Below are 11,667 nucleotides of genomic sequence, written 5' to 3' on the forward strand. Positions count from 1 at the left end.
CATCTACTGTATGTATCTATGCTTTTTTCCCCGTCTATTTTTCTATCTAAACCTACCTCTTCAACGAAGCCTACTGCCCCTGACCCTTTTTGGCTTATTTTTCTGTTTTTTTATCTTTTTCCATTCATCTACCCTGTCTGTTTTTGTATTTTTGTTTTTTGTCTTTCCATTGTAAAGTGCCCTTGGGTTTGAGAAAGGCGCTATATAAATCGCAGTTATTATGATTATTATTATTATTGTTATTATCATCTGTGTATCTATGTTCTTTTTGGGTTATTTTTATATCTATGTATTTATGTTCTTTTATTATTTTAAAACGTCCCCCTCTTCATGTTTCAGCTATTACATTTTTTTTCTTTTTACATTTTGTTACATTGTTTTTTAATTGATTTTAGCATGATTTATTTTTCCATCTATTGATTATTATTATTATTGTTATTATTGTTATTTCTTGTGGGAATGACGCGGCCACATCCGGCTCTTGCAGGATGCGGCCAATGGTTCAAATCGCCAACTCTCGCGAGATTACGTTCGTATCCTCACTTCCCATTTGGTCTCCGTCGCTCACAAAACTCAAAACCGTCCCGTGAGGAAAAAAAACACCACAAAAAAACACAAAAACAAACCGAAAAACAAACAAACAAGAGAAACTTCATTTTATTGAGCTGAGTCGAGCTCCCGAGGAACCGGCGGAAGGAGACGGTTTGTTTTGAATGACGGCTCCACCCGCGAGATTTCGCCCGGCGCCCTGAAACGCCACGTCCGTGGGTGAAGTGGAGCCAGCGCAGCGCCGCGCGGCCTCGGCGAACCGATAGTCGACCCCAAACGTACATCGACGGATCGACAGCTCCGTCGGACGAGTTGCCCCGACGCGGCTCGCCTGCAACGACCGGGTGAGCCGCGGTAGTTGGTTCCTCTCCGCTCGCCCCGGCGGCGTGCTAGCGTGCTAGCGTGCTAGCGGCTCTGCTCTGCGTTCGGGATTCTTCCGCTTTGCGCTGTTGTCCGTGGGGATTAACGTCGAGATTTGAACCCGGGGGGGGGAAACACAGCGGCTCGCCGTTTACAAACACGCCGTGTAAACAACAACAACAACAACAACAACAACAACAACAACAAACAAACAACAACCCCACTGCTAAACGGAATCTGATGTTACTTTGCTGACGCCATTCAACAGTCTGAGCGCGCAGTCACGCTTAAAGGGGGAATCCGTAAGATTTTGTTCCAAGTCCCATATTTTGCGTCGGTGTCGTTTTGTATCTCATCAAACATCTGTTCGACGTGTGTGTGCTGTGCTTTGTTTCGCATGCGCTCCTCTATATGCGGTTTGCAGTACACTGTTGGTGGCGGGGTCCGCCTCCCCCCCCTGCGGGAGGTACGGGGGGTGTCGCTGGGCAGCCTGGCACAGCTGTTTGCTGCTCCCTTGGAGGTCACGGAAACAAACGTGTCTCGCCGTTGGATTTCTTTCCGTCTTCTAGGTTTAGAGATATTCGAAATGTGGAAGTATTTTGAAAGCTTTCAAAACAACGTTGATACTGCTAGTTACTGTTTTGAATGGTCAACGGCGACAGTCATTGAGACGTCCTTGCTGACAAACCGCTCAAAAACGTTGTGTGGTTTTAAGGAGGGGCCGGTATTCTATTCAATTCACGTTTTCTGGGTCTTGTTTGCGTTGAATGTTCAAATTGCGTCATCTTTTATGTAACTACAGTATTTGGACATTTGTGGGGAAAACATGGTTTTGAATAGAGTGAACTATGGGATTTGTAGCCGCTCAACACAGTTTTACAGATCACCGCCTTAAGTAGACGAATGTGTCATCTGAAATGATCCGCTTCACACCGGTCCGATGTGCCCAGCATACATAGCATGCAGACTTAGCGTGCTCGTCTCTTCTCTTTGCTCTAGGAACGCCATGGCCTACGCACGCCTGCTGCTTCTGACTCTGGCCACGTCGGCCCTCCTGTTGCTAGCTGCGCGGCTCGCCGTCGCGCACGGTCACTCCCATGGAGGACACGGGCATTCCCACGGCGAGGGCGGCTGCCACGGTCATTCCCACGGCCCTCCGGTGAAGATGCACCACGGTGCGAGCAAGTGGAGCGCCGAGGCCAACCTCCCCCCGGGCGAGGAAGAGGGGCACGGACACGCCCACCACCACGGGCACGCCCACGACCACGGACACGACCACGGACACGGCCATGACCATGGACACGGCCATGACCATGGACACGCCCACGACCACGGACATGCCCACGACCATGGTCACGGACACGCCCACAATCACGAGGACGTGGTGCGCGTGCACAAGGACACGAGCGGCCATGGGCATGCGCACGGAGGGCAGCGAGGGAAGAGGGAAGCGGGCGTGGAGAAGAGAGACACAGTGGAGCTGTGGATGCAGGTGGGTTCACGGAGATCAAGGCTGAGCTGATGGAGGGTGGAGTGGGTCGGGGCGGGTCGGGGCTGCGGCCTGAGTCCCGAGGGGATGGGTTTTGGTTTCAATCCAAGTTACGAGTAAGTGCGTTTTCAGGAAATTGGTCAAGCTGTTGACAGGGCCTTGCTGTCCTCCAGGCTGTCACATGCAACCTGTTTCTCTGCACATGTTGTTAAAAAATCACCGCCCAGTCTCTTTGCTTAATAACAGCAATTGAGTATTCACTTTGTAAATGAAAGGATAGCTTTGCCGCCCTCCCTTATTAAAATGTTGATTCCCATCATTCTTACGGTTCATAGCACAGCCTTGCTCAATGCGTGACTACGGGGAGACTTCTTACTGTTTGGGCTTCTCACTGGGCTTACGTACGGTCAACCGGGGTAAATGGTCTTCAAAAAACCGACGGCGGCGTTGAACCGCCTTTTCTGAAAAAGGAAAATGGCGGGATTCTGCGACGCGTAGGGGACACAGAGCGTAGCCCCCCCGGCCGCGCCACGTTTTGAACCGTCTCCCTCCCCCTTGTTTCCGCAGGCTGTTGGGGCCACGTTGCTGATCAGCGCCGCCCCCTTCCTCATCCTCTTCCTCATCCCGGTCCAGTCCAACACGGACCAGCACCAGAACCTGCTCAAGGTGCTGCTGGGCTTCGCCTCCGGGGGCCTGCTGGGCGACGCCTTCCTCCACCTCATCCCCCACGCTTTGGGTGGGTGCTTGGCTCACGTGCCTGTCCGTCTGTTGTCAAATAAATCTCCATTCGAGTGCCACGGGTGGGAGACAGGCTTTGTTTTTGGGGATGGAGGCTTGTAGCTGGTGCTTTATGCAGATAACATCACGCCCTGACACGCTGACGCGTACAGAGAGCACCCTTTTAACTCGGGATTTACCCGAGGAAGCAGTTCATGTGTCGCAGAAATCAAAGCACCCAAATGTGCCACACTCTGCCATCACGGTGCTGCGGCCCTGGGCGTCGGGCAGGTGAGACCGTCGTTCCTCTGCGCGGGACACGCCTGCGGTGTTTGTTTCTGTTAATTTGCAGGTGCTTCTCTAACAAGGAGACTTGAGAGCAGCTTCTCTCCTCCGCGGCCTCGCGACCCGCTCGACAGGTCGCCCGGTATCGCTGCTCGGCAGACAATTAAGCTGTCTGGAAGTCTGGAAGCCCCACGCACGCTCGACAGTCAGGAAATAATTATGGCCCACAAGGCTTTGTGAGTCTTCAGCTTTTTTCCGTGCACAAAAATGACAAACGCACACCAGCGTCACGCCCGGGGCCAGCGTGCTCCGTACCATATCGACACAGTTTGACTATTGACTATTGCTGATGTGTTGAGGCTATCTAGTCCCGTTTCATAATGTTGGTATCCAGAAGCATCCCTATGTTGTCGCTGTTCGAGCCACCTCGCGCACAACGCGCTCTTTTTGTTGTTTTGTTTTTTGTTTTTTTACAGAGCCCCACTCTCACCACGGAGACCAAGATGGCCGCTCTCCCGCCGGCGAAGAGGCACACGACCACGGCCATTCGCACGGTACGCTGAACAGGTCCCCGCCGGCGTCGCCCCCCCTCACCCGCTAGCGCCTTCAGCCGGCGGCCCCCGACTCATTCTTTGCCCCCCTCCCCCAGGCGCCGCCCACGCCCACATGATGTCGGTGGGCCTGTGGGTCCTCGGCGGCATCGTGGCGTTCCTGGTGGTGGAGAAGTTTGTGCGTCTGCTGAAGGGGGGTCACGGACACTCGCACGCCCGCCTGCACGGTACGCCGCTGGAGAGGCTGCACCCCTTACTCTGTGCAGCCAATCCCAAAAAAAAAAAACCGACTCGGTCCGTACGGCTTTTGGAGTAAGAGAAGCCGCGACTCATACGTTTCCTGTGTCGATTGTTTGTTTCTGTAAAAACAGCGGATCTCAAAAGTGTGCGACAAAGTAGAGAACGACAAAGTAGCATGCTGCAAGAATAAAAATATGATTGAATATGAATATGATCATGTCGAAAGGTCCTGGAAAAGTGCTTGAATCTTGCCTGCGGACTGGGAGCAGTTTGTTCCGGTTCGGATGAAACCGTCTGAGTGTAGTTTCCAGTCTGGGACAAAGTTAACCCACCAACTAACGGGTTGTTCTACAGATACACCCAAGGCCAAGGAGAGTGATGTCGAGGAGGAGGAGGAGGAGGAGGAGAAGAAGAAGAAGAGGGACAAGAAGGAGAATGAAAGCAAAGACAAGAAAGCTCCAAAGGAGGAGGAAAAGAAGAGCACAGGTGATCAGCGGAGACACCCCGAAATGTACTTGTAGAAAGGGGGAACTTGTTGAGATGAAGCAGGTACTTCAGTTCTCATACTATGTATACTACGTGTACTCCAAACAAAGAAAGGCCTTCATGAAAAAGAGTATGAGTTGCTTTTCATCTGTTTAAAAAAACAAAATAGAGTCAGTCCACCTCCTTATGTTCAGAGAGCAGCTGTCTGAACGCCGCGCTCCGTCTCTCGCCAAACCCAGACATCAAGGTGTCGGGCTACCTCAACCTGGCGGCCGACTTCACGCACAACTTCACCGACGGCCTGGCCATCGGCGCGTCCTTCCTGGTGAGCCCGGCCGTGGGAACGGTCACCACGCTGACCATTCTGCTGCACGAGGTGCCGCACGAGATCGGAGACTTCGCCATCCTGGTCCAGTCCGGCTGCACCAAGAAGAAGGTAAACAACAACAACACAAATGTTTTCCTGCGGCCGCCTGTTGGAGGGCTGGGGGATATCTGCAAAAATCAAATGTATGCTGGAACGTCTACTCCAGCCTGTCAAGTACAGGAAACTGCAGTACTTTAGTGTAGTGATCATTCATGTAAACCTTCAAATGTATCCTGATATTCTGGTATCCCAAATCCCAGACAATATCTCGCCTCGTATCACGATATCCATATGATATGCATCTGTTGACCAGCCCTAGCCGACCGTCTCTCAACTGCACGTGGTTCTGCAGAAGGAAGGCGACGTCCTGGTCTCAAGTCTCAAAATGTCTTAAAGGGGAACTATTGTGCTTTTCCTTATTTTCCGCCCTACATACAGTCACAATGTGGGATGTTCGGCCAAAGTGTCAAATAACGAGTTAAACTAATGACAAAGTCACCGCTGTGAACCCAACACTCGGACTTGCAGCCGCTCTGAATGAACCGTTTTCAAAGTTTTTTTTTTTTTTTTTTCCCTACTTTCCGCTTCTCCAAACAAAAACACAATAAAAACAGTGTTTTCATTGTAGATATATTTATTAATTTATTTGGTTTTATGACGTTGACACAGAACCAAAAATCCCTGCGTGCGACGGTCCGGTGCGGCGTCCGTGTCCCACCGGCCTGGAGCGCGGCAGCCAAGGGCCTCGTAGATCTAATCGAGTGTAGATTCAGCGACTGGATTGTTTATTTCTCACATCTAATTTGTTCAGAAACTGATTGTAGTGTGCTGATGAGGTGCGGTCTGTGAAGGGTTACAGGCTTAAAAAAAACAAGTTTTGGAGGCGCGTCACCATGGCTCAAATGCATCATCTGGGTTGTATTTTCAGGAGAACAACTTCAAGAGCGTGTTTTGGGGACCTCAGCGACCTATTCTAACATGGGTGCAAAGGAGCATAATAGGTCCCTTTTAAAATACGTTTTACAAATAGTTGCCCTTAAGTCTTTAAATACTCCAATTATTCTTCATGACAGCTACATTATTGTCTGATTTATCTATCTACATTTATGTTTTGGGCTCTTTGTTTTTGTCAGTCAGTGCATTACAATAACAGGATAAAACAGATGGAAGCTTACAGAATGCACAGGGATAACTTTTCAATAAGGATTTATAAATAAGGTTCATAGTTGCATTGAACGGCCGAATATGATTATATCCTAATAATTAATAATAATGGAAGGCACAGGAAATAAATCCCCCATATGTTTAATGGACTGTCCCTTCTCCATGCATGCGGCGAGCAAAGCTCGGGTGATGGGCGGAGCAACCGAAACTGGCTTCTCCAGAAGCCCTTGAACATAGGATGGAGCGCTCATTGAAGATAACTTAGCAATGATTACTGTTTACATGTCGTACCCTCCTGAAACTTTCACCAGCAAACAATGAAATACAAAAAAAAAAGAATATATATATACATTATATATATATTATGCATTACAGCCCGAGGTACCATTTCCTTTCTGTAATGCCATGCTACTTGTGTAATAATACACACACACACCTTGTGACCAAGAGCATTTGCTTGTGACATTGAGTTAAAAACTGAGCTGGGCTCTGTTACACAGTGGTGTAGAATGCTACCACAGCCCAACACAGCCGTCTCTAACTGTCCACATGTTTCACTGTCATGGATCTTTTGATAGGAGCAGCGCAGATAAAAAGTAACATCATATAATGGTTAGAAGCCACCCAGTGGGCCGTCTCGGCATTGCCTGTGTTTAATATTGGACAGACTTGTGTCACGTTCTGTGAATCTCTGCAGATATGTGTTCCGCTGTGCTTTGAGCGCCGCCCAAACAGGGTTCCACTCTTGACTCAAAACACACAGCAACACCGCTTGTTGACTCTGTACGTATGAAGTTTTAATGATTCTGAACAAATGACAAGTCACACAATTTGTTTTGTGACTTGTTAAGTTGCAAGACAAGTTGTGGGGGCAGTTTATCATCACCTAGTGCTTTCAAAGCTTTCATGTCTGATGCATGACAGCGTTGTGATGTCACCCTGTCGGATTACAAGGGGGAGGAAACGCATCATGAAGGGTGGTTTTCATTACCTTAGCATTGTATCAAATGTCTCAAATCAACTATTTTACTAAACTGCCACTATTTGAAAAACAAAACAAATCAAATGACAATAAACAGAATATCAAATAACAATATATACTGTAATACAGGTACTCCTGACTGAACCACCTACCTGTCTCACCACCGTTCAGACATACCACCAGCTCTCTGACCAGTCTGCGTTGTACACCGTGTACAATACCAAGCATCTCATCTCATCACCCTTTATATACTATATACACTATGTATACTATATATACTTTATACACTGTATACACTATATACACTATATACACTGTATATACTATATACACTACATACATTGTATACTATATGCACTATATATACACTATATATACTATATTCACTGTATATACTATATACACTTTATATACTATATACACTATATATGTCAGCCACGCCCCCTTACCGTGAAATAACAGGGGTCCTCGCTTATGGACCTGGTCCTAGGAACAGAACTTGTTAAGTGAGGAGTACTTGTATTATTATTAGATTTGATTTTTACGTTCAACTTTATTGTCACTAGCAGAGTACAGGTACAGAACCAATGAAATGCAGTTGATATCTAACCAGAAGTGCAAAAGAAGCATTTAAATACCAAAGTGCTATTTGAGTACAGTGTTTCTGTGCAGTTATGATGTATTATGTACAACATTGTAAGGTTATAAATACAGGTTTGTCAGGAGTAAAGGGGGAATATGTATAAATAGTCTTTTTATATAAATACTATATATATACATGTAGTATATCTCTGTGTATTGTGCAAGTTTTGGTCAGGTTAAGGAATATTAAAAAAAAGTTAAAAAAGTATTGTGCAGTTTTTAGGTGATAGCAGTGCAAGGACAATTGGTGAAACAGTGCAGTAGTGAGTGTGAACAGTTATACAGTGCAAGGCGGTAAATGTAAACAGCTGAACATTGCAGAGAGTGAAATGCAACAGGTAAGCAGGTAACAACAGGTAAGCAGGTAACAGCAGGTAACAACAGGTAAGCAGGTAACCATTTAAAAGTCCAGTGCTAGAGGGGGGATGGGGGTTTATTCAGCAGTGTTCCAGCCTCTGGAAAGAAGCTGTACTTGAGCCTGCTGGTGTGGGAGCGCAGGCTCCTGCATCGCTTGCTTATTATTATGAAGTATGCAAGTGTTGTTGGTTGTTGCTGATTTTTAAATGAGATTAATTTTACAAAGTGTTGAGTCGCTGCAGAGTCCTCTTCACCTTCTCAGGTGACACGAGGAGCACAAGCTGCTTCCTGCTGTGATGAAGTTCAAACATCAGCCCCATGTTTCATACTTTAAACTAGCCGCCGCTTTTTTAACAACCGCTTGCGAAGGTGTTTCAGCGTTATGTGTTTGCTCGTTGTTGGTGACGGGGTCCGTGTTTCCCTGCGACAAGTGACCGACACCTGCTGGGAATTTGATAAAGCAGCCAGCTGTCCATTTGAATGAACGGAAGACGGAAAAACCAAAAGGTTGCAGTTTCAAATGAAATTATGGGACTTTGTAATTCGAATAATAATAATAATAATAATAATAATAATAATAATAATAATAACTAATTAATTAATTAATTATAGTATTAATAACAATTTTAGTATTAATAATAATAGTAGTAATAATAATTGTAGTAATTATTATTATAGTAGTAATAATAATAATAATTATTATTATAGTAGTAGTAGTAGTAATAATTATTATAGTAGTAGTAATAATAATTATTATAGTAGTAGTAGTTGTAGTAGTAGTAGTAATGGTAGTAATAATAATAGTAATAATAGTAGTAGTAATGTAGTAGTCCTAATAATATTAATAATAATAAAAGAAGTAGTAGTAGTACTAATAATACAGCCCATCTGAGCTTTCAAACCATCTCCAGCTCGTCCTCTGATCATGTGACCTTCCCCCACCAGGCCATGTGTCTGCAGCTCCTGACGGCCGTCGGTGCTCTGGCGGGGACGGCGTGCTCGCTCTTAGCCGAAGGCGTGGGCGCCGCGGCGACCGCCTGGATCCTGCCCTTCACGGCGGGCGGGTTCGTTTACATCGCCACGGTGACCGTGCTCCCGGAGCTGCTGGCGGGGCGCCCCAGCTTCGGCCAATCACTGATGGAGATTCTGGCGCTGCTGTTCGGAGTGGGCATGATGGTGTTGATCGCCGAGTACGAGTGAGCGGGCGAGAGAGAGAGGGGGCGAGGAGCGAGAGAGAGCGAGCGAGGGAGGGGGGCGAGAGAGAGGGCGAGGTTTAAAGGGTTGAATAAAGACAAGGATTGAAGCGTATCCGGTCAGGGATGTTATTCAATTTTTCCCTTTTTTTTTTTTTTTATAATCTGGATTTCAGTATATCAGGAGACACACACACGTTCAATAGAAGAGTTTCTCTGAATTTTTCATTTGTTTTTATTATTGTTTTTCATACCAACATCCCTGATTCGTGGAGTGTCACGGTAACATATTGAATGTAACTGAGCTGCTTGACGGTGCAACAGGGACAGCTTGAAGCATTTAAAGAATAAACTGACGCTGTGCAGAGAAAGGGGACCGGCTGCCTTGTTGACGTTGTTGGCCCTCCAAGCCTGTTTTTATTAAAAACACTCACTCACTTTTATTCTTTTGGTTGAGGAAGTTGCTGGTATAAATAAGTGTGTAAGCCGCGGGGGTTCATGCCTAATATCTCGTCCTGAACGGCTCGACTGAACCGCTTCAACCGCTAAATAAAAAGAAGGTCGGCGGCGTGGCTCAAATCAAGGTGTTCCATTGTTTGTTTTCGGGCTGCGCTGCTTCCCCAGTTGAGTGACACTAGAATCACTGTAAAGTAAGTTTTGTTTTCTTGTTATGAGTTGACCATGGGAACTTTGGGCTTCCCCTCCGTGGCCGTTGTTTTAAGTTTCTACATTCCAAACTTTTAGATGCTGTTTAAATTCATAGACGTAGTCACCACAGGGAGGGGCGGAGGCAACCGCTGCGGAACAAAGTCTGATTTCAAACGGCAACGGCGGGAGGACGTTCCCGAGGAGCTGCTGCCTGAGGAGGATGAAGACCCAGCCCTGTCCCCTGACACGCATCAGAATCGGGTGTTTTGAGGCGTGGGTCACGCGCAGCGCGTGGGGAAAGCGGACGTTCAAGCAGCGGGTTGACCCGACGGCAGAATCTCTGGTTGGGAATGGTTTGGCGGCGGAATGTCTTTGGAGCTTCTCGAGTTGTGCGTCTGCGACGTCGTCAAAGCCTGTGATTTATTGTTCTGTGCCGTGAACGCCGCTCGTCTGGAAACCGTGGCTGTGAAACGATGTTTAGTCTTCACATTTCATGCATGGGCGGTTGAAATGCTTTGTGTTTTTATTTTAATTTTATTTTTCTTAAACCTCAAAATAATTTTTCATCCATTGAGTACTGGCCTTCAGTGGATCTTGGGTGTTGTTTTTAGGGACAATCAAGGGTCATTCCAGTGTTTGGGGGGGCTCCCGGGGCACCTGAGTGGGGCGCAGTCTTATTATTCCGTTTCCGTTCTGTTTTTATTGAATGTTTTAAAAATAAAGTGATAACATCATGTCCCCGGTGTTTCCTTGCCTTCCCCGTTCCCTGGAAAGTATGACCTCGCGCCGGGCAGAAGAGACGTCACCCTGGAGGACGTGTTGGAGGTGCGCTCTGGCGCGGCGCCGGGGAATGAGGACGAGGAGGCGGGCGGAGGCAAAACTGCGCGGGTTGGGGTGTATTTAACCTCGGCCTTCCAACATAACGGTGGCTCGCGGGCCTCCGTGATGAATCCACGGCTCGCAGACCGATATGAGTGTGGTCCGTAAGCCCGGCGTGCCAGGGCGCTCCCGCCGTGACGCGTTCGGCGGCTTGCGTGTCGGGCTCGTCTCGCCCGGTCCCAACATGTCCCGCAAGCGCGCTGGTCCTCACTGCGGGGACAACACCGCATTTATCGTTTCCTGGGTTTGGGAGCGGGCGGGTGGCGGGAGTCGCTCTGTTGACTCAGCGGGTCCCTCCGTTGAGTCGCTCGATCCGCAGCGGCTGGGCCGCCCCGGGATGGGAGCCTGCGGCGGCGGCCTGACCGCGCTCCCTTGGTCCGCCGCGCATGTGATACACAAACACCGACAGTTGATGGGGTCGCGTGACAGGTCGCAAAAACCAGTCTGTAACCGGCAATTAACACTTTTGTAAATACAAAAGGTCGTGAGGTAACTTGAGCATCAAGGTCGTTCGGATATTCCAGGCCTGCAATCACTGATTACGAGTGACTTTATAGCCCCTTTGCCACGTGGAAATTTCGGGCAAGGGCGGCAGGTGTCATTCCCACATCCACCTCCACAGACAAGCTCCGCGCGGATCTGTTCCCACGCGGTGACTGTTCCAGAGACATGACGCAGCCCTCGCGTGAGAGGCGTCTCATACCACGTGAGTCTCGACAGCAATCGTTTCTTAGACCAGCGCGTCTCCCCGCCCCCGC

At 48.1% G+C, this 11,667-nt stretch overlaps 1 protein-coding gene across 1 annotated transcript; it reads left to right on the top strand.

Annotated features, from left to right (window-relative positions):
• The first annotated feature begins 571 nt into the window (after window positions 1–571).
• slc39a7 (solute carrier family 39 member 7) lies at window positions 572–10,767 on the top strand. Its single transcript, XM_080005729.1, has 8 exons — window positions 572–893; window positions 1,909–2,401; window positions 2,966–3,134; window positions 3,877–3,954; window positions 4,050–4,178; window positions 4,546–4,677; window positions 4,917–5,113; window positions 9,135–10,767. The coding sequence occupies exons 2-8, from the start codon at window positions 1,916–1,918 to the stop codon at window positions 9,387–9,389; spliced, it is 1,446 nt and encodes a 481-aa protein (XP_079861855.1). The 5' UTR covers window positions 572–893; window positions 1,909–1,915; the 3' UTR covers window positions 9,390–10,767.
• Window positions 10,768–11,667: the final 900 nt, after the last annotated feature.

This window comes from Zeus faber, assembly GCF_960531495.2.
Source record: "Zeus faber genome assembly, chromosome: 1".
NCBI classification, from domain to species: domain Eukaryota; kingdom Metazoa; phylum Chordata; class Actinopteri; order Zeiformes; family Zeidae; genus Zeus; species Zeus faber.

Bases quoted from the DNA above. Each gene is read 5' to 3' on its own strand.
- slc39a7 (XM_080005729.1), top strand. From the start codon at position 1,916: ATGGCCTACGCACGCCTGCTGCTTCTGACTCTGGCCACGTCGGCCCTC. The intron at 3,135-3,876 runs GTGGGTGCTTGG...GTTTTTTTACAG, and splicing joins CCTCATCCCCCACGCTTTGG to AGCCCCACTCTCACCACGGA. The intron at 4,678-4,916 runs GTGATCAGCGGA...CGCCAAACCCAG, and splicing joins GGAGGAAAAGAAGAGCACAG to ACATCAAGGTGTCGGGCTAC.